At 48.7% G+C, this 23,758-nt stretch overlaps 1 protein-coding gene across 1 annotated transcript; it reads left to right on the forward strand.

Annotated features, from left to right (window-relative positions):
• Nucleotides 1-13,502: 13,502 nt before the first annotated feature.
• On the forward strand, nucleotides 13,503-15,661 carry LOC125546228. The gene is made up of 4 exons (XM_048710390.1): nucleotides 13,503-14,143; nucleotides 14,238-14,414; nucleotides 15,338-15,445; nucleotides 15,536-15,661. Exons 1-4 carry the CDS (start codon nucleotides 13,547-13,549, stop codon nucleotides 15,644-15,646), a joined length of 993 nt encoding a protein of 330 aa, XP_048566347.1. The 5' UTR covers nucleotides 13,503-13,546; the 3' UTR covers nucleotides 15,647-15,661.
• Nucleotides 15,662-23,758: the final 8,097 nt, after the last annotated feature.

The following is a 23,758-nucleotide window of genomic DNA, read 5'->3' on the forward strand; positions in this document are numbered from 1 at the left end:
CATCCGGTGGGCCGGCCGCAGACGAGCCTCGATGCTCAGAAGCTGCTCATCAAGGGTCCGGGGGGCGTTGGCGGCAATCTCCTTGCCATTTGCCCTCCGCGCCTCGCGATCAGCCTCGATGGCCTGAGTGGCAGCGTGCGTATGGCCAGGAAAGAAGTCTTCCAAGACGAAAAAGAAGCAAGTCAGAAAACCAGGAGTCGGCCCGACTTGCAGTCGGCGGCACAAAAAAAGAGAGTAAAGAAACTCACCACCGACGATGTCCTCAATCTCATGGAAGCCGGAGGTCAGCATTGCCTCCTTATCGGTCCAGGAGGAGCGTTCGCTTTCGAACTCGGCCAGGAGAGCGGCTTCTTTCTTCTCCGCCTCGTCCTGCGCCTTCTTAAGCAGCTCCCTTTGCTCCACCAACTGCGCGGCCAGCAGGTCGCGCTCTGCGGCAAGCTTGCCGCACTCATCCCCCTTGGCACGCAAGGCGGTGTTGGCTTCGCCCAGCTGCTGCTGAAGAACGGCGTTAGCCTCTGAAGGAAAGAGAAAAAAGACGTAAGTCGTCAACAAAGAAGGTCGCCGGGAAGATCCGGCCCGACTGCTCAGCAGTCGGCCTGAATCTCGGGGACTACAACCCGCGGGTGCGCCAGCGCCCCCCCCCCCCCCCCCCCCCCCCCCCCCGCGAAGAAGAAGGAGGACTCACTCCGGCTCTCCAACAAGTCGGCAGTCCGCTTGCCCAGCTCCTCAACATTGAGGTTGAAGGCGGTGACCCGGAGGTTGTGATAATCCTATGATAAATAGTTCAGACAAGAATAAGTACTTAGAACTCGCCAATAGAGTTCCGAGCCGCCTGCTCAGCAGTAGGCCCGGAACTCGGGGACTACACCCAGTGGGTGCGCTGGTGCGCCCCCACAAAGAAGAACAAGAAAAAACAAGTCAGAAGAAAACATACCCGGACGACTGCCCGCGACGCCAGATGCGCCTTGGTGCAGTTCAGAATGGCGTCGCCCTCAGCTCGCAGCTTCGCCTGGACGTCCAGAAGCGCCTAGTTCAGCGGGCCCGTGCCGCCTCCTCGCACCCACCCAACGGGCGTGGCGCTCGTTGCCTCGATGTCTGGGATGGCCGAGCTGGCCGCGCCGGTCTCCAGGGGGCGTGGCGCCGAAATCGCCTTCTCCAGACGGCGGCGCACCGGCAAAGCGACCTCAAGGAGCAGCTTCGCCACGGCTTCATCTATAGTCGGCGGCACCGGCGGGTCCGCCGGCTTTTCACCTCGCGCGCGCCCAGACGACGGCGGAGGCGGAGGTGGCGGCACGGCCGTGTCCGGCACGGAGGCCTCGCCGCCTTCCCTCTCCATGATGGGATGCTCGCCGCCGACTTCCCCAGTCTGCTCCGTGAAATCCGGAGGCGGCCGCGCCGAGTTCAGCAGGATGACAAGCAGTGCCGACTGGCGGCGCGCGGCTTCCTCAGCTTGCCGCCTTGCCGCGATGGCGGCTTCGGCATCATCCACCTTCTTCGGGGCGGAGGCGGCCGCCTTCTCGGCCTCCGCCTTCTCTCGGCAGGCGGCTTTGAAGGAAATATGCCCTAGAGGCAATAATAAAGTTATTATTTATTTCCTTATATCATGATAAATGTTTATTATTCATGCTAGAATTGTATTAACCGGAAACATAATACATGTGTGAATACATAGACAAACAGAGTGTCACTAGTATGCCTCTACTTGACTAGCTCGTTAATCAAAGATGGTTATGTTTCCTAACCATGGACAAAGAGTTGTCATTTGATTAATGGGATCACATCATTAGTTGAATGATCTGATTGACATGACCCATTCCATTAGCTTAGCATCCGATCGTTTAGTATGTTGCTATTGCTTTCTTCATGACTTATACATGTTCCTATGACTATGAGATTATGCAACTCCCGTTTGCCGGAGGAACACTTTGTGTGCTACCAAACGTCACAACGTAAATGGGTGATTATAAAGGTGCTCTACAGGTGTCTCCAAAGGTAGATGTTGGGTTGGCGTATTTCGAGATTAGGATTTGTCACTCCGATTGTCGGAGAGGTATCTCTGGGCCCTCTCGGTAATGCACATCACATAAGCCTTGCAAGCATTACAACTAATGAGTTAGTTGCGAGATGATGTATTACAGAACGAGTAAAGATACTTGCCGGTAACGAGATTGAACTAGGTATTGGATACCGACGATCGAATCTCGGGCAAGTAACATACCGATGACAAAGGGAACAACGTAACAACGTATGTTGTTATGCGGTCTGACCGATAAAGATCTTCGTAGAATATGTAGGAGCCAATATGGGCATCCAGGTCCCGCTATTGGTTATTGACCGGAGACGTGTCTCGGTCATGTCTACATTGTTCTCGAACCCGTAGGGTCCGCACGCTTAAGGTTTCGATGACAGTTATATTATGAGTTTATATTTTGATGTACCGAAGGTTGTTCGGAGTCCCGGATGTGATCACGGACATGACGAGGAGTCTCGAAATGGTCGAGACATAAAGATTGATATATTGGAAGCCTATGTTTGGATATCGGAAGTGTTCCGGGTGAAATCGGGATTTTACCGGAGTACCGGGAGGTTACCGGAACCCCCCGGGAGCTATATGGGCCTTAGTGGGCTTTAGTGGAAAAGAGAAGGGGCAGCCCAAGATGGGCCGCGCGCCTCCCCCCTCCCCTAGTCCTATTAGGACAAGGAGAGGTGGCCGGCCCCCCTCTCTCTTTTCCCCCCCCGAATCCTATTCCAACTAGGATTGGGGGGGGGGGAATCCTACTCCCAGAGGGAGTAGGACTCCTCCTGGCGCGCCTCTCCTTGGCCGGCCGCACCCCCCCATTGATCCTTTATATACGGAGGCAGGGGAACCCCAGAGACAGAAGTTGATCCACGTGATCTTTTTCTTAGCCGTGTGCGGCGCTCCCTGCCACCATACTCCTCGATAATATTGTAGCGGTGCTTAGGCGAAGCCCTGCGACAGTAGTACATCAAGATCATCACCACGCCGTCGTGCTGACGGAACTCTTCCCCGACACTTTGCTGGATCGGAGTCCGGGGATCGTCATCGAGCTGAACGTGTGCTAAAACTCGGAGGTGTCGTAGTTTCGGTGCTTGATCGGTCGGGCCGTAAAGACGTACGACTACATCAACCGCGTTGTCATAACGCTTCCGCTGTCGATCTACTAGGGTACGTAGATCACACTCTACCTTCGTTGCTATGCATCACCATGATCTTGCGTGTGCGTAGGAAATTTTTGAAATTACTACGTTCCCCAACAGGCTTCGTCCTCGGCGCGCTTCTCCTGCGCGTTCTGCTCTGTCGCCTCCCGAAGGTCGGCGGCAGGGTCAATCCGCCAATTGGTGGCGGACGTCTCTTCCGACCCCATGATGGAGGCGGCGGTAACCCTCCCAAGGGTGAGGGGAGCTCTGGAACAGAGAAAAACATGTAAAAGATTTGGACAAAACCCACCAGAAGAAAACAAGGCAAAGATGGAAGCACTTACGCAGAGACCAGTGGCGGCTTCTTTGCTTCCTTGCGGAAGCGGTTGGCCTTCGCGACCGCCTCCTCCCGCTTGGTTGCGGCGGCCGCCCCCTTGAACTTCTTCTCCCGGCCTCCTAGAGAACTCGGCCCGGCCCGGCGCTTCCTCGCGCTGCCTAGGCCGCCCAAGACGACGGAGCAGCTCGCGCCGGGCTGGCCGGCCTTCGGCTGGTGGCGCGGGGCGACTTCCCCATCATCATCAGCGGGCCAGTCGGCAAAAGTGGCTGAGGGCCTGGGGCCGCCTCCGTCGGCGTCGGCCTCCATCGCCGCCGCCCCCAGGTCGGGGTCGTCAATGTCGCTCTCCGCGCGATCGGGGACGAACTGGCGGGCTGGCCCCACGGTGCCGGCCGAGGGCTGGACGAGAGGGTTCTGATTCAAAGACTGAAAGAAATCAGAAGTCCGATTCGGCTGCAAAAGGAAACATAAGGAAAAGAGAGACGACTTACTACCGGCGGGGGGTTGGCGCGTCAGTACGGTTCCTTGCCGAACCGCCAATCCACCGAGAGATTGCAGTTCGCGATGTAGTTCACCGTGTCCGCCACCTCTGCGTGGGGCATGTCTTTGGAACACGTCCGACTGGGGTCCCGATGGCCGCTCATCTGACAGATCAAATGAGGCCGGCCTTGGAGAGGAAGAACTCGGCGCGCCACGAAGGCGGTCAGCAAGTCGGCCCCGGTCAGCCCCTCCGACCGTGTCAGCACTCGAAGTCGCGCGACGGCGGCGGCACCAGCCGGAGTCAGCGTCTTGGCCCGGTAGGACCAGCTGGGGAGCCTCCTAGCCAGCGCGCCGGCTTCGTAAGCCGGCAGGTTGACCCAGTCGCCTTCTGGGGCGACGTTCTTCACGTAGAAGTAAGATCGCTGCCACATCTTCACCGACTTGATCAGCGGGATGGCGGGGAACGGGTTGTCGGCCACCGTTCGCCGCATCGCGATGAAGGCGCCGCACTGGGCCGGCACGCCGGCGACGTGCGTGCTGAGCTTGGACTGGAAGAATTCCCCCCACAGCTCGATGGTGGGGAGAACGCCGAGGAAGCCTTCACACAAGGTGGTAAAGGCAGCCAGCAGCACCACCGTGTTCGGGGTGAGGTGGTGCGGCTGGAGGCCGTGGAACTCCAAGAATGAGCGGAAGAAGCCGCTCGCCGGCAGCCCCAGGCCGCGCATAAGATGCGAGGGGAATACAAACCGCTCGCCCTCCTCCGGCGCCGGCAACACCTCCTTCACCGGTGGGGCGCGGGCCTGCACCAGGTTCGCGCCGAGGAGGCGACGCGTCTTGCGGAGAAACTCGATGTGGTCGTCGTCGACCTCAGAGCCATCCCACACGCCGGAGCGCATGGCGGCGGGCGCGGCAGCAGAAGAAGAGCTCATCGCTGCGAGCAAGACGTGGTTCGGCGCGGCAGCAGCGGGAGGAAGAAAAAGGAAGAGGAAGCAAAGGGGCGAAAGGGAGAATGAGCGTGCGTGCTTCGCCGCCCCGCTCCCTCCGCCTACTTATAGGCTTATAGGTTGAGAAGCCGATGGGGCGTCGTGGGATTAACTGCGCCCAGAACCCCACGACCCCCACGATTTACCGCACGAAGTTACTGCGCGCAGTTACTGCGCAGGAATCCCAACCGTCCGCACGGCCGCAACGGATATGTTCAAGGGCCGAGGCGCGGTAGTGGCGGGCCCCACCTACGGGCCTGTCCCGTCGCGCGCGTGGGCTGGCAAACCGGCCCGGCCACGTGGCGCCGCACGGCGGGTCCGCAACGGGCGGCAACCTGGAAGCTTATCAGGCACGCCGTCTGGATCCCGCTGCGACTTTCAAAAAACTCTTCAAGAAACGAGACGGCCTCCGGCGAGTCCGGCTTCTAGTAGTCGGCTTGGAGGAAGACGGCGGGCAGAGCCCAAATCCAACAGTCGGAGGGAACAAACTGTTGAGGCCCCTCGACGTGGTTTCCTCGGCGCCTCACCAGCTTCGGGGACTACTGTTGGAGTAATGGGCCACGGGTAGGCTAACCCGAAGCCCAGAACCTTTCAAGACATCGGGGCAGGCTACGCCCCTCAGGAACCCCAAGGCAGAGGGCCGCCTCTGGGAGTCGGCAGCAGCACGGCCGACTACCCACTCGCGGCCGAATCCCAGGGACGACTACAAGATGAGCCGACTCCAAACTGGCGGCTTCCAGAGAAGCCGACTATGGGGAGTCGGCCCGCGACTTCAACCACCCCTGCCTTCGTGAGGAAGGACGGGACGGGGGATGGCCACAATACGGCCTTCCCCCACCCCGATTACCAAGGGCAGGCATGGCCACAGTGCGTCGTACCGAAGGAGATCTCCGTCCGGCGCGACACTGTTGCCATGCCAGCCCTGACATCAGCCCCAGTGGCGGAGCCCTGTTCCCACGTCGGCCCGCCTGTACGGCCCAGAAACGGCGGGCTCCGCTAGTCAGCGGGGGTACAGAAGACGGCGAGAGCACCAAAAGACGGACCCCATGGGAGTCGGCCTCCAAGAGTCGGCCGGCTCCTCCCACGGGCCCCGCACGCCATTAAGCAGACAAGACGGGGAGTGGCGACGGTGATCGCCCGTCAGGCGGCGGTACTGTTGCCACGACCCTATGACCAAGCCGGCGTCATCAGAAGCACGACTACAGTGGTTGAGTCAGGCGGCGGGCCCCAGTAGTCGGCGGAGAAGACGGCGGCCAGATAGGCAGACGGCTGGGACCCGTGCCCAGCCGGATTATCATTGTGCCCCTGAGGGGTAGGCCTATATAAACCTCCCGGAGCACCCATGCAAAGGGTTCGATTCTTTTAGCATTAGACCAGATCATATAGGGAGCAGAGGGCTAGCCTTGCCTTCTCCTACCTCCAGGAAAATAGCTCTAGGAGCAACCTTGTACTCTCTTTGCCATAGTGATCATGCGGAGACCCCGCAGAGCAGCAGTAGGGGTGTTATCTCCTCGGAGAGCCCCGAAGCTGGGTAAGATTCACCGGCGTGCATATCTACGCCTCATCCCGCTTCCAGGCACCGCCGATGTTCTACTCGCCCCCACCATGATAAGCCATCCTTTGGCATATGTCGCACCCAACCCCTGACAGGCTGGCCGGTACTACTGAACCGGTTGAGTTGAGAGAAATGTTGAGCGAACTATTTGGAACCCTAGGCGTTGATTTGTAGTTATCGAGATGTTTCTCCAAACTACCGGGATTAGTTGATATTCAGAGGTGCTCTGTTAGGCCCAGTGTCTCTAAGTGTTTTCATGTTCAGAACTTCCAAGTTACTAGTACGGTTTAGCTCCACTAACCAGTTAAACTATAGGTCCGCTATTGTGAGAAATTTCGAGAATATCTGAGCTGAGACTTAGCTGTGCACTGCTGAGACATTTCCAATTAGGGTGCTCTATTAGGTATGATGCTTCTTCGAGCGGAACCCCAGACCGAGGACTTAGTCGGAATGCTGCCAAGATATCACTATTCTTAGTTTCATACTGTGTAGTTGCTTGATTATTTTGTGGCAATCACGTGTGTTTTGATATCTGGGACCTCCAAGCAATCATGTATGAACCCGTAAGGTATTTGGATCCCATAGGTGTTTTTGGATAAGCCGGTACCACCAGGTGCCAAAGGACACTTTCAGGGAAGTGTTTTTTTACTGAAAACAGTGATTGAGTGTCTCACTAGCTATGTCATTTCAATTAAATAAAAAATGTACATCAAGATTTACAAGTATCTAGCCACTTTTGGGATAAGACCAAGAGAGAAAAATTATTGGAAGGAAGAAACAAAGCTAGAAATAAAAGGGTTGTGTTTATCCTTAAGCCTATAGGGAAGGAGAGAGAAGTCAAGGATAAATCTACTAAGCCAGGATTTAGATCTTGGAGGTGGTGGTGGTTGGAGGGCGGGGATGCCTTGAATTTTCGTTGTTGTTTCTTTCCTTCCAGATGCTCCATGAGGCAAGAAGAAAGACTTCCTTGAATAAGGGGTGTGCCCATGAGTTCTTGAGATGTGGCGCCCAATCAAATCTTGTGCGCTGATTCGGCCAATAAATCCCAAGATAGTTCCAGCAGTGAGTATTGAAGGTGCAAGAAAAGATCATATGTTCTATGGTTTCTTCAGTATCCAAGCCCACAGAGAATACAGTTTGTTCCCCTCTCAACTTTGTAGTGTCTTCAGTTGAGCATATTTCTAGTATTAAGTTTGTCAGAAAGCATTAATCATCCAGAGACCTTGACCTACATAGTTTTTTGATTTCCAAGCAAATAGTAAGCCTGATGCACTTGAATCTCTCTGAAGTAGAAGGCATAGAATTGGCAGGGTTTATATATCTCGGTCCCCCAGATGTAATACCAATGGTCATGAGTATGCGGTTTGGTATTACGTGTCACATCCGCCGCGTCCACCGAGTCTTCAAATGCCTTACAAGAAAGAATATGAAATGTAGCTCCGAGTGACGTGTTTCTCAAGTACTCCTGCATTGAGGCATCTTAATTTGGGGGAAGTGTTTTTCCCACTTACCCATTCAAATTCGGAATGTGTTTGACACTACCAAGTGTGTTGTTCGATACTTCTGCACATGTTCTTTTAAGGCTCCGTGATACATCTCTGACGTATCGATATTTTTTGTTATGTTCATGTTATATGCATACCACTTTTACATAGTTTCGGTACATATTTTTAAATTTATTGGACTAAATATTAATCTAGTGGGAAGTGATAGTTTTTTAGTGTTTTTGGATTTAGTAAAAAAATGATATTTCTAGGGACCAAAAAATAAAAATAAAATACGTTGTTGTTGGACATTACCAGGAGGCACTAGGGGCAAAGACCTACCAGAGGGGTGTTGGAAATATGCCCTAGAGGCAATAATAAAATGGGAGTTAATCTCCCGGATGACGCGGTCGTTGACAGAATCCTTCAGTCGCTCCCACCGAGCTACAAGAGCTTTGTGATGAACTTCAATATGCAGAGGATGGAAAAGACCATTCCTGAGGTATATTCAATGCTGAAATCAGCGAAGGTGGAGGTCAAAAAGGAATATCAAGTGTTGATGGTGAATAAAACCAGTAAGTTCAAGAAAGGCAAGGGTAAGAAGAAGGACGGCAAGGGAGTTGCCGTGCCTGGTAAGCCAGTTGCCAGGAAGAAGCCAAAGAATGGACCCAAGCCTGAGACTGAGTGCTTTTATTGCAAGGGAAAGGGACACTAGAAGCGGAACTGCCCCAAATATTTAGCGGACAATAAGGCCGGCAACACTAAAGGTATATGTGATATACATGTAATTGATGTGTACATTATCATTACTCGTAGTAGCTCCTGGGTATTTGATACCGGTGCCGTTGCTCACATTTGTAACTCAAAACAGGAGCTGCAGAATAAACGAAGACTGGCGAAGGACGAGGTGACGATGCACGTCGGGAATGGTTCCAAGGTCGATGTGATCGCCGTCGGCATGCTACCTCTACATTTACCTACGGGATTAGTTTTAAACCTCAATAATTGTTATTTAGTGCTAGCTTTGAGCATGGACATTGTATCTGGATCTCGTTTAATGTGAGATGGCTACTCATTTAAATCCGAGAATAATGGTTGTTCTATTTATATGAGAGATATGTTTTATGGTCATGCCCCGCTGGTGAATGGTTTATTCTTAACATATTCATAGTGTGAATACCAAAAGATGTAAGGTTGATAATGATAGTCCCACATACTTGTGGCACTGCCACCTTGGTCACATAGGTGTCAAACGCATGAAGAAGCTCCATATAGATGGACTTTTGGAGTCTCTTGATTTCGAATCATTTGACACGTGAGAACCATGCCTCATGGGTAAAATGACCAAGACTCCATTCTCCGGAATAATGGAGCGAGCAACCAACTTATTGGAAATTATACATACTGATGTGTGCGGTCCAATGAGCGTTGAGGCTCGCGGTGGCTATCGTTATGTTCTCACTCTCACTGATGACTTAAGTAGATATGGGTATGTCTATTTGATGAAACACAAGTCTGAGACCTTTGAAAAGTTCAAGGAATTTTAGAATGAGGTAGAGAATCAACGTGACCGAAAGATAAAATTCTTACGATCAGATCGTGGGGGAGAATATTTAAGTTACGAATTTGGTACGCACTTAAGGAAATGTGGAATCGTTTCACAACTCACGCCGCCTGGAACACCTCAGCGTAACGGTGTGTCCGAACGTCGTAATCGCACTCTATTGGATATGGTACAATCTATTATGTCACTCACCGATTTACCGCTATCATTTTGGGGATACGCTCTAGAGACAAGCTACATTCACTTTAAATAAGGGCACGTCTAAATCCATTGAGACGACACCGTATGAATTATGGTTTGGGAAAAACCTAAGCTGTCGTTTCTAAAAGTTTGGGGATGCGATGCTTATGTCAAGAAACTTCAACCTAAAAAGCTCGAACCCAAGTCGGAAAAATGCGTCTTCATAGGATACCCTAAGGAAACCATTGGGTATACCTTCTACCTCAGTTCCGAAGGCAAGATTTTGTTGCCAAGAACGGGTCCTTTCTGGAGAAAGAGTTTCTCTCGAGAGAAGTAAGTGTGAGGAAAGTAGAACTCGATGAAGTAGTGCCTCTTGAAACCGGAGAGTAGCGCAGCTCAAGAAAATGTTTCTGTGGTGCCTCCACCGACTAGAGAGGAGGTTAATGATGATAATCATGAAACTTCAGATCAGGTTGCTACTGAACTTCATAGGTCCACAAGGACACGTTCCGCACCAGAGTGGTACGGCAACCCTGTCCTGGAAATCATGTTGTTAGACAATGGTGAACCTTCGAACTATGAAGAAGCAATGGCGGGCCCAGATTCCAACAAATGGCTTGAAGCCATGCAATCCGAGATAGGATCCATGTATGAAAACAAAGTATGGACTTTGACAGACTTGCCCGATGATCGGCGAGCGATAGAGAACAAATGGATCTTTAAGAAGAAGACGGACGCGGATGGTAATGTCACCATCTATAAAGCTCGACTTGTCGCTAAGGGTTATCGACAAGTTCAAGGGGTTGACTACGATGATACCTTCTCACCCGTAGCGAAGCTGAAGTCCGTCCAAATCATGTTAGCAATTGCCGCATACTATGATTATGAGATATGGCAAATGGACATCAAAACGGCATTCCTCAACGGCTTTCTTAAGGAAGAATTGTATATGATGCAGCCGGAAGGTTTTGTCGATCCTAGGAATGCTAACAAGGTATGCAAACTCCAGCGCTCCATCTATGGGCTGGTGCAAGCATCTCGGAGTTGGAACATTCGCTTTAATGAAATGATCAAAGCGTTTGGGTTTATGCAGACTTATGGAGAAGCCTGCGTTTACAAGAAAGTGAGTGGGAGCTGTGTAGCATTTCTCATATTATATGTGGATGACATACTTTTGATGGAAAATGATATAGAACTTTTGGACAGCATTAAGGCCTATTTGAATAAGTGTTTTTCAATGAAGGACCTTGGAGAAGCTGCTTACATATTAGGCATCAAGATCTATAGAGATAGATCGAGACGCCTCATAGGTCTTTCACAAAGCACATACCTTGATAAGATATTGAAGAAGTTCAATATGGATCAGTCCAAGAAGGGGTTCTTGCCTGTGTTGCAAGGTATGAAATTGAGCTCAGCTTTATGTCCGACCACGGCAGAAGATAGAGAAAAGATGAATGTCGTCCCCTATGCCTCAGCCATAGGGTCTATCATGTATGCCATGCTGTGTACCAGACCTGATGTAAACCTTGCCGTAAGTTTGGTAGGAAGGTACCAAAGTAATCCCGGCATGGAACACTGGACAGCGGTCAAGAATATCCTGAAGTACCTAAAAAGGACTAAGGACATGTTTCTCGTATATGGAGGTGACGAAGAGCTCGTCGTAAAGGGTTACGTCGACGCTAGCTTCGACACAGATCTGGATGACTCCAAGTCACAAACCGGATACGTGTTCATTTTGAATGGTGGTGCAGTAAGCTGGTGCAGTTGCAAGCAAAGCGTCGTGCCGGGATCTACATGTGAAGCGGAGTACATGGCAGCCTCGGAGGCAGCGCATGAAGCAATCTGGATGAAGGAGTTCATCACCGACCTAGGAGTCATACCCAATGCATCGGGGCCGATGACTCTCTTCTGTGACAACACTGGAGCCATTGCCCTTGCCAAGGAGCCCAGGTTTCACAAGAAGACCAGGCACATCAAGCGTCGCTTCAACTCCATTCGTGAAAATGTTCAAGATGGAGACATAGATATTTGTAAAGTACATACGGATCTGAATGTCGCAAATACGTTGACTAAACCTCTTCCGCAAGCAAAACATGATCAACACCAGAACTCTATGGGTGTTCGATTCATCACAATGTAACTAGATTATTGACTCTAGTGCAAGTGGGAGACTGTTGGAAATATGCCCTAGAGGCAATAATAAAATGGTTATTATTATATTTCCTTGTTCATGATAATTGTCTATTGTTCATGCTATAATTGTGTTATCCGGAAATCGTAATACATGTGTGAATACATAGACCACAACATGTCCCTAGTGAGCCTCTAGTTGACTAGCTCGTTGATCAACAGATAGTCATGGTTTCCTGACTATGGACATTAGATGTCATTGATAAACGGGATCACATCATTAGGAGAATGATGTGATGGACAAGACCCAATCCTAAGCATAGCACAAGATCGTGTAGTTCGTTTGCTAGAGCTTTTCCAATGTCAAGTATCATTTCCTTAGACCATGAGATCGTGTAACTCCCGGATGTCGTAGGAGTGCTTTGGGTGTGCCAAACATCACTACGTAACTGGGTGACTATAAAGGTATACTACAGGTATCCCCGAAAGCATCTGTTGGGTTGACACGGATCAAGACTGGGATTTGTCACTCCGTATGACGGAGAGGTATCTCTGGGCCCACTCGGTAATGCATCATCATAATGAGCTCAATGTGACCAAGTGTTTGGTCACGGGATCATGCATTACGGTACGAGCAAAGTGACTTGCCGGTAACGAGATTGAACGAGGTATTGGGATACCAACGATCGAATCTCAGGCAAGTAACGTACCGATTGACAAAAGGAATTGTATACGGGATTGATTGAATCCTCGACATCGTGGTTCATCCGATGAGATCATCGAGGAGCATGTGGGAGCCAACATGGGTATCCAGATCCCGCTGTTGGTTATTGACCGGAGAGTCGTCTCGGTCATGTCTGCGTGTCTCCCGAACCCGTAGGGTCTACACACTTAAGGTTCGGTGACGCTAGGGTTGTAGAGATATTAGTATGCGGTAACCCGAAAGTTTTTCGGAGTCCCGAATGAGATCCCGAACGTCACGAGGAGTTCCGGAATGGTCCGGAGGTAAAGATTTATATATAGGAAGTCCAGTTTCGGCCATCGGGAAAGTTTCGAGGGTAATCGGTATTGTACCGGGACCACCGGAAGGGTCCCGGGGGTCCACCGGGTGGGGCCACCTATCCCGGAGGGCCCCATGGGCTGAAGTGGGAAGGGGAACCAGCCCCTGGTGGGCTGGTGCGCCCCCCCTTGGGCCTCCCCTGCGCCTAGGGTTGGAAACCCTAGGGGTGGGGGGCGCCCCACTTGGCTTGGGGGGGAAGCCACCCCTTGGCCGCCGCCCCCCCTTGGAGATTGCATCTCCTAGGGCCGGCGCCACGCCCAAGGCCCCTATATAAAGAGGGGGGAGGGAGGGCAGCCGCACCCTTGCTCTTGGCGCCTCCCTCTCCCTCTATAACACCTCTCCTCCCCGCTTGCGCTTGGCGAAGCCCTGCCGGGATCCCGCTACTTTCACCACCACGCCATCGTGCTGCTGGATCTCCATCAACCTCTCCCTCCCCCTTGCTGGATCCCGAAACGCGACCTACCAACCGAGACATTAGAAGTAGAGATAACCAAAAGGGATTGCCTTCTTAATAGAAAAACCAAAAGAAATCTCGGAATCAAACGCCTGCTTTCAATGGGGCCCTCGCCCTCGCCGTCACCGCGATCCCACCCCGTGTGACCGCCGATCTGCTGCCGATGCCGCAGAAGAAGCGCCCCCGCCGTAGGAGGTCTCCTCGCGAAGGATCCTCCCGCCGGCGCCGTGGTGAAGATGGCGCATGGTTGTCTGGATCCCTTGTCGAATCGGATGGCAGCAGCAGCAGCACGTCCGGCGCACCGTTGCCGGAATCCCTCGACGAGCCGTCGGAGTCGGACACCCGGTCGTCTCGCAAGTACGAGTCGAGGTACCATGAGATGCTCGCCTCGCGCCTCGCCGTACTGCCTCTACCAGCCTACGCCGACGACGAAGGCCCAGATCTCCCTTCTGCTGAAACTTTCGAAGCCCTCGTTCGTCCTTATTTCTATGATGACGAGCTGCGGGCTGCTCTGGTAGAGTACCAAGTCCACAAGTTCTTGAGCCGACCAGAGGATGTCCATGGACGAGATGGAGATTCAGGAGAAGTTGATTCGTCCTCCTCACTGATGGATGATATCCCCGAGGAGGAATTCGAGGTAGACGATGCACGGCTCAGGTCTCACATAGTACATGAAGTTGACACCGAGGATAGATTGGATGAAGAGGAGGCGAACAGGCTCTGTCACAAGTATGCACGATACCGCCTCAAAGCTTGCATGGTTAGTGTCTCCCTCATTTTCAATCCAATGCTCCTCCTGCATGCCTGTCAATCTAATGTATCTACCTGACTCATCTGTCCTTGTGTGTACGTAGTTGCTCAAAGGAGTGCCTATTGACGATGCTGCATTCGACTCCCAGTACCCTCCAGACCTTCCCTTGGACAACCACCGTCTTTACCATGAAGATGAAGCCTTGGGCTGGTGGTTTGACTTGGGCACCTCTTCACCCGCGACCTTGAGCGACTATCAGCGGCTAGTCCCTTGTAATGAAGTAAGTATGTTTGTACTCCTCTGTAAACAAATATAAGACTTTCAGCTCAGAAACGCATCTAGATTTCTTCTTCTCTTTACCTTTGAATGGGTGGCAGCAATTACTTGCTTAATCTGTCCTTTGGAAGTATATATGAACACTTGAGGCAATATCAATGCATTTCCTTAATTCTTTTTAGCATGGCTTTATGCGAGCTAGCAACCCCCGATATTCTCTCTATCTTGTTTTTCCGGGGCGCCAATAGTCAAAGTGTCTGGTTGTTGTTTCACCCCCAAATCATCAGGACCACCCATTTTCTTGAAACTGCCTACCACTGGATGCATCTTGGCTAGTCTGATCACTCTTTAGGATATCACTCTTCAGGGGGCCTGAGGTTCTTGGCGAAATGCAAAAATAAAGCTATGGATGTCACTTCGTGCTGAGATTAAGCACAGTTTAAAATATATGTGATTCCAATAAATCGTGTAAAATCTCAGAATGTGTGCCCCGTACAAGAATAATATCTTCTTCCCCAAGAGTTGTTGGCGCATGGCTTTTCATCAATTAGAAACAAACAGAGTTTCATATACTGATGCATTTTTTGCAAGGAGCAAGCTTTTCTTTTCTTTAAAAATAAACCAAGAGATCCATGCTCCCAAAATACACGTGCCATCCCTTCTTTTGTATTTGTATAATCAGGCTTTTTGCCTGATTTCCGAGTGCCCATATTTTTTGACATGTTCCAGTACCATGTGTGTTTCTTTTTTTTTTTGGAATTTCTTCGAGTGCGCAAGTACTCGAAATTTCTTGAAGTGTGCAACTACTTGAATCAGTAATAGCCGCACACACATAATCCTAAGAGCATCATTCCACGCCCTTATGTCCGCTGCATGTTATTCTCACGGCAGCAGTAATATGTTGCTTCCCTTCTTTTTTTGGTGCAGGGGGGCGTTGAGTTTGAAAGTTGGAGTAAATACCGAGAGTTTTATAGCACCCCTGAAACTGATAGAGATTATCTGCTGTACTGGGAAACGATTGTGAAGGATCTTAAGGTATGCATGGTGCAACCATCAGCTGCTCCAAGTTTAAAACTCTGCTCAGTAAAAAAAATATTGGGACTAACAACCATTTGGTCTCGACAGTGGATTGAAGAACATGTGCTTAAAGGCTATATGGAGGTACACACCTATACGGCCTCTCAAAACAATGTAATGACAACTAGTCTCTATATGCGCATAGTAGCATCACAATAACTTGTCTGTTCTACTATTTAGTGGCATGAATTGCGTGCAAAAGCTTGGCGCCAAGCAGTTAGGATTGCTACTAGGTTCGAAAACATTCCTCTGAGCCTAGCATATTATGGTTTCCGGGTATGGTTCATCTGTCCCTTGCTTATTTAGATTGCAAGCTCTGGTTATGGTTGTGTTTGACAATTGTGGTCTTTTGATTAAACTAAGGAGTATACAACGAGCAAATATCTCACGTTCGTGAAAGATCTTGACTCTGTGTTTTTTGAGATTTGGAAGCTGGTCAATCGGCAGCAGGTCAGCATTTTGTACATCATAACTAAGAACAATGTCATTTTATAGGTCGGATCTGTCAGTGCCTTTTAACCTTGATGTTGTTTTCTTCTTCGTTGGACAACGTATAGATGTCTTTCAGAGATGCTATGGAGCATGTGTATGAGGAGAACCCGTTTCCATTACGCAAACGTGATTTGGAGCACGAGCTGAGTCACCCTGTCTCATTGGGATTGGAGGAAAAAGTAAGTATTTTTTTTCTTTTCCGTTCACAGACTTTCTATTTGCTGTTTCATTATTGGTTAATTAGTTTATCTCTTACGATGCAAATTGCTTTGGTACCTCTCCTTGTAGTTTCGACGGTGCACGGAGGGCATCAGTAAGGAAGTAAGTACACTATGGTGTGGTCTCGCATAATTGTAATCCATTATGTAGACCATATCCTCACATCTGATGTCTCTCCTTCGTGTGTATGTCTATATATAGGTTCCAGAGTGGATAGCGCTTGTGTTAATTTCACAGGAATTTAGTTTCAAGGTATATATGTTGTATAGATATTGGGAGGAAATATTGTTTCCCCTTGCAGGGTTCTGTACGTAATAGCTCATTCTTTCCAATTTCAGTGTGATCTGCCAAGGAGGTATGTGCATTACGCCAGGAAGAAGCTCAAGATTGCAGAAATCATAGGATTGATTCCCAAATCCAAGATAACAGCATAGTCTCCTTTTTTTTGAGACACCAGCGTACTTGTGTGTGTTGCTGGCGGCCGTAGTGGTCTTTGCACTCAGTTTCAGAGACTAAACTGTGATATCGCAAGGTTAGCTACTCCATGTATGGTTAAACGCCTTCGTATCTGAATGTATGTACATGTGATTTAAGTATGTATCCTTGTGGCAAATTGATCATATTTTTACCCAACTTAAATTGTGTCCCTACATTGAGCCCCATAAATACATTTGATTTAGTTTGTAAAGAATTGTGGCATGCGGTTTGTTTAGGTGTACTGGCTCTATTCTAAAGAAAAGACAGCTTTTCGTTGAAAATTCCTTATTTCTCTCACAAGTGCGTATAGATGCTAGCACATACAAGTTGATTTTCTGAAGGAATGTGCTTATTTCCAGTCCAAAAAGGACAGATATGCGAAGTAGCTCAACACAGTAGGAAAACACTTTCCCGGTCACTGATAATCTGACCAGACATATGCATTATTAAGAGAGGGGGGTTAGTCCCGCGCGGGCAATTACCAGCAGGTGTTTACTTCCCATTCACAAGAAGTCAAAACATTTTACTGCTTTCCATTTTTGGCGCGGAAAATTATGTCTAAAAGTTTAAAGTCAAGACCCAACTTTTGAAGCGTCCCCAACTTGAAGACTAGTTCAAGGGCTACTATTGGGTGTCTTGTACTAGGGCGTACTCACCACGTTGTCTCCCGACCAGGTGGGTCAAGCCAAGGTCCCCTATGGCTGTTCACTAATGGGCCACTTTCGGACAGCCCATGACGCATACAAGGGGGACTTGGCGCACAAGACAAGGACCCCTGTAAATCCTAGGCCCCCGGTACATTATATAAGCCGAGGCCAGGCTAGTTGATAGATTATATATTCCAGATCATTAGAATCATACACCATAATCTCATGGTAGATACATGTACTTTTAACTATTCCTCATGTGAATACAATCAAATGCAGGACGAATGATATTATCTCTTCGAGAGAGCCCGAACCTAGGTAAAATCATGTGTCTATGTTACCATCATTCGAAGACGCCTAGCTTTGGAACCCTACCTCGAGATATGCCGGATTTGGTACCGACAATGAGCCTTTCTCAGAGGATGATGTGAGGGTTGCCATGTTTGATATGCCGGGCGACAAAGCCCCATGGTCGGATGGGTTCACTGGTGCTTTCTTTCAAGCTTGTTGGAACACTGTCAAAGGTGACATCATGATGGCTATCAACCATTTTGCGAGCCTCCATGCCTCTCATTTTCACTTGTTGAACTCCACGATTGTCACCCTCATTCCAAAGAACGACGGTGTCGAGGACATCGCCGACTTTCGCGCCATCAGTCTTATCCATGCCGTTGCTAAGATCATAGTCCAAACATTGTCATGTTGCTGAAATTTAAGTTGTTTCTGTTGGTAGTATAATGTTCCAGTGAATATTATGTTGCTTAATTTAAAGAAATAAAGAGGAAAAAGAGGGCATGACACGAGCCCGTGGCTAAAATTTTTGTGTGTGTGTGTGTGTGTGTTCATCGTTTTTTATGTGATTTATCCGTGGGCGAATCCCAACTATTGGTTCCAAAATAAGGTCAAAAATTTGAAGCCGTGCTTGCTTGGGGTGGCTACCCTACTAGTGCTTCGGGGCGGCCAATAGTCATTCAACGGAATGACCAGGAGGGAGAGGGTAGGTTGTCGTCGGCACGTCAGTAGATGGAGATCATTCGTGAGGGAGGTGCGATGCTGGAAGACCGCTTCAAGACCATCGTCTGAGGAACTATACGAGGCAAGGAATCTTATGAATTTGTACGTGCATTCATCGTTGTGGTTGTGTCCAAATGCTTGTCTTTGTAGGGATTCGTTGTGTTGAAGCCTTGTGCAGGTGTTCTGTGAGTTATGTACATGTCCTCATGGAGTGTCCAGGTTGTGGTCAGTGTAGATTCGATTGGATGCCGAAGGTGAGCAGTTGTAGGAGAAGCCATCGTAAACAGTAGATGAAGAATCTACTGCAAGCAAGTACAAGAGGAGTATGATGTGAACCAAGTGAAAGGCAACTACCAAGCATTGACGGTGGCGGAACATGGCAGGGCAAGAAAAGTTTGTTCCATGTTTTGTAATGTAACTCTGTGTTGCAATAATGAGGCAATCCATGATATTCCGTGATCAATAAAGCGTGATATTCTCTTAGAAAGAATCGTAGTCAAATGACGAAAGGGGACTTTATTGTTTTTTGTCCTTGCTGCATTTTATTAAAAAACCAAAAGAAATCTCGGGCCTGCTTTCATCGGGTCTGCACTCTGCAGAAGGATATGCCATAGAATGATCTGAGGAAAAAAAGACTTGCACTATGGAACTAAGATAAGTTTTCAGGGTCTTCCACGCGATGCGGCCTAGGACCAAGCCTGCATGAGCCACCCGCGTGGGGCCCATTTGACTCTTTTTCGCCGCCTCTCAATGCTCCTGGATCTATATATACATGAAAACCCGAGTCCTATTTTTTAGAGAATGTTTACATTGCCACCTCGGGAAATTCAGATGTGGAGAAGAGGAAGTTGTGATATGCACTATGCCGGAGTGGGTTAGATCCAATATTGGAGGTGGATCTCGACCTTCAGAGGCCATGAACGTCAAGGAACAGAGAGGGGAATTTCCTCCCACATAGGAGGGAGGCCAAGGAAGAAAAAAGAGAAGACGTAGGGCCCTCCCCCCTCTCTTTAGGTGGTGCCGGAGTGCCAGCGGGAGGGGAACCATCATCATCATGTCCATCGACTTCACCACTATCTCCAATACCAAATCCCTCCTCTATACAGTGGTTCACTCATCCACAAAACCTCTGTAATCCCATAATTAAACATGGTGTTTGACATAAAGAGTTATTATCCAATGATCTATTGTGTTGTCGTTATGCACGATAAGTTTTGTTTCGTCATATGGCACTCGTGACATGTTATGCTTGATATGAATTGTGTGTTATGATATGGTGATATCCTCTTATGCTTATGTATGAGTTCACATGTATGTTCAATGACACCCGAAGGAGTATATTGCAAAAAACTACCACATTATAGGCTAGTGCTACAAAAAACTACCACTTTAAAAAATCTACCATAAAATTGGTTCGCTCTTCCAAAAAAAAACCCAAAGGACCACATTGTTTAGAATTGATCCAGATTACGACAGATTGGGCCCGCTCCTAACTAAACCGCCTGTTGACTTTTTATTTAACTGTTAACTTACATATGGGACCCACATGTCAGTTCTTTCTTCCTTCTTCCTCTATCTTCTCTCCGAGAGCACAAGGGCCGGCCACAAGGTGGGGGGGGGGGGGGGGGGGGGGGGGGGGGGGGGGGCAACAACAGAGTCGTAGTGGCGGGGAGCAGAGACAATGGCGGGCAGTAGTGGTAGAGCCGCAGCGGCGATGGACATCGGCGGGCAGGGTGGCAGAGCCACCGCGGCGGGGTGCAGCGGCGACGTCGGGCAGGGCAGCAGAGCCGCAGTGGCGGCAGCCGCGCCGGCGAGTAGTAGCAGAGCCGCAGCGGCGGAGAACAGCAGTGCCGGTGGGCAGCGGCAGCGAGGAGTGGCGCCGACAAGCAGCAGCGGCCGTGAGCAGCACGCAGCGGCGCCGACGAGCAGCGGGGCCGCGAGCAGCATGCACCAGCGGCAGCGGGAGCAGCAATGACGTCAGGCGGCGGCGGCAGCGAGGAGCAGCGCTGGTAACCAGCATCAGCACGCAGCTTCCGGCCATGGCGGACCGGGTCCCGATTGCTTTTTTACAAAACTTACATGACCATTTTACTTATTTTGTAGGGATCGACATGTGGACTCCACATGTCATAACAGTCAACTAACGGTCCAATATAACGGTGTCCTAACGAGTGGACCCTCTTTGTCATAAATGCGATTAAAACTTAACACTTCAGCAACTAGGCTTTTTTGGAACAGTGAACCAATTTTGTAGTAGATTTTTGAAAAAAAAAGTCGTAGTTTTTTGTAGCACTAGCATGTAATGTGGTAGTTTTTTGCTATATACTCCACTTGAAGGGTTAGCAATGTGTTGTGATGAATCCTTAATATTTTTTGATGTTTGATAAGGGTTTCAACTTGTCCGAGACGGTCCATGATTTGGCGTGAAGTGAAGCTTATGGGTTCCATTTGCGCAGAAAGGAGAGTTAGTCAACACTAAGCAGTTAGTCTTTGATTTCTTTCACTTAGTTTCCCAATGAAGCTACCACAAAGTCCCGCTGCCCCTACCCTCTAGCCAGTTTTCTCTGGTCTGCAGGAAAACGGACGTCCGGACTTGTTCCTGGACCGATAGGGTATTATGTTGGACGGTAAAATATGTTTGCAGTTTGGGGTTCACTTTGAAGATGCCCTAATGTAACTCGCGATTGCATCCATGAGTGACTCCTTGATATTCTCTCTCTCAAAAAAAAAAGATTGGAGTCAAAAGAGTTGGCGAGAGAAGAAAAAACATAACCAAAAGGAGTTGGCGAGAGAAGAAAAAACATATTCAAAAGGAATTGTCTGTACCTTTTTTTGGTTTATGTTACTACAAGAAACCAAAAGAAATCTCGGATCCGAACTGGCCTGCTTTTTTTGGAACGAAAACTGGCCTGCTTTCGTTGGGGCCCTCGCGCGCCGTCACTTCGATTCCACCCCTGTGATCGCGATCAGAGTTCGATGCCGCAGAAGAGGCACCACAAGCTCTTGAGCCGACCAGATGATGTCCATGGACGAGATGGAGATTCAGGAGAAGTTGATTCGTCCTCCTCACTGATGGATGATATCACCGAGGAGGAGTTCTCCAGAGACCGTGAAGTGCTCAGCTCTCGTAGACATGAAATTGATCACACCGAGGCTGAATTGGAAGAAGAGGAGGCGGACAGGCTCAGCCACAAGTATGCACGATATCGCCTCAAAGCTTGCCTGGTTTGTCTCTCTCATTTCAATCCAATGCTCCCTCCTGCCTCTGTCAATCTAATCTATCTACGAGTCATATATAAGTCTTTTTAGAGATTCCACGCTATGGACTACATACAAAATAAAATGAGTGAATCTTAAAATATATATCCATATGTAATTTGTAGTGAAATCTTTAAAAAGACTTGAACAGAGAGTACTCCCTCAGTCTTATAATATAGTGTCAAAAACGCTTTTATATTATAGAACGAAGGGAGTACCTTATTCATCTGTCCTTGTGTCTGTGTACGCAGTTGCTGAAAGGAATGCCTATTGACGATGCTGCACTGGAATGCAAGTACACTCCAGAGCTTGCCTTGGATTACCTGAGTGATGGAGCCTTCGGCTGGTGTTTCGACTTGAACCTCTGTTTGCCCGTGTCCTTGAGCGACTATCAGCGACTAGTCCCTTGTAATGAAGTAAGTATGAAGGCTTAAGACGTCTTATATTTGTTTACAGAGGGCGTATATATATCCATTACTTCCAGCTCAGTAATGCATCTAGATTTCATCTGTGTGCTCATGCAGCTGGTAATTAACCAGTTTCTTTTTCTCCTTTCCTTTGAATGGGAGGCAGCAATTACTTGTTTAATCTGTCCTTTGGAAGTATGAACACTTTAGCAGCCTGAGGTTCTTTTTAGCATGGCTTTATGCGAGTTCTAGGGGTCTGAGTTTCTTGGCGAAATGCAAAAATAAAACTATGGATGTCGACTTCCTGCCGATATTAATTAAGCACAGATTAAAATATGTGTGCTTCCAATAAAATTGTGGAAAATCTCATAATGTGTGCACCGTAGAAGAATAATACAAAAATTATACCTTCTTCCCTGAGAGTTGTTGGTGCATGGCTTTTCATCTATTAAAAATAAATAGAGTTTCATATACTGATGCATTCTTTGCAAGGAGAAATCTTTTTGTTTCTTTAAAAAGAAACCAAGAGGTCCATGCTCCCAAAATCCGCGTACCATCCCTTCCTTTGTATTTGTAATCATGTTTTTGTCTGATTTCCCGAGTAACCATATGTTTTACATGCATGTTCTAGTACCATGTGTGTATCTTTAATTTTTTGGAATTTCTTCAAGTGTGTAAGTACTCAAAATTTCTTCAAGTGTGCAAGTACTCGAATCAATAATAGCATTATTCCACACCCTTATGCCCGCTCACTAGTAGAAAAAGGGTCAAACGTGAAGCACATTAGTGCCGGTTTGCATTAGAGCCGGCACTAATGTGTACATTAGTGCCGGTTCGTGGCGGCGATCAATAGTACCGTGGCGAACCTTTAGTACCGGTTCATGCCACGAACCGGTACTAAAGAGGCTGTGTCAGCCTGCGGTCAGGCTATGGCCCCACCATCACCATTTAGTGCCAGTTCGTACCACGAACCGGTACTAATGAGGTTATGGCAAGCTGTTTTTAGTCCCACCTCGCCAAGAGAGAGGCAATATGAGCGGTTTATAAACCGTGAGTGCACAGACAATGACGAAGAGTTGCAATGCTCACCTACATGTTGATTAGCTTCAAGCCTTGCGGAATAGCATAGATTGCACTGAGCTATGTGCAGTGGCTTAGTGCAATCTATACTATTCCGAATGGCTTGAAGTAAATTAACCAGCATTGCACCTCTTTTTTATTTTTAATAACTTATTTAAACTCCGGACTTCTTTTGTGTTCAGTATGCAGCATTTAAAGCGACGTCATCAATTTCCAACATGCTCTGACATCATTTTTTGTTTTTCGGTCATTTACCTAATTGTTTAGAGAGCTAAATGACCGTGAAATTGAAAATCACTACAAAATGAATCTTGAAAATGTTGAAACTTGGCATGGTATCATCATATCACCCGCATAGCATGCGCGAAAGAGTAGAGAGGGTCACGGCAAAAACTGGACGCACTTCGTGTACAAACTGGACATACTCTTTCCGAGTATCAGGGTTTCAGACGAGAACTTATCTGTTACATGGCCACTTCAATGTTTTTTAAACTTATTTGAACTCTGGACTTCTTTTGTGTTTAGTATGCAACATTTAAAGCGACGTCATCAATTTCCAACATGTTCTGACATCATTTGTTGTTTTTCGGTCATTTACCTAATTGTTTAGAGAGCTAAATGACCGTGAAATTGAAAATCATTACAAAATGAATTCTGAAAATGTTGAAACTTGGCAT

The sequence above is a fragment of the Triticum urartu genome, chromosome 3 (assembly GCF_003073215.2).
Source record: "Triticum urartu cultivar G1812 chromosome 3, Tu2.1, whole genome shotgun sequence".
Lineage (NCBI taxonomy): Eukaryota > Viridiplantae > Streptophyta > Magnoliopsida > Poales > Poaceae > Triticum > Triticum urartu.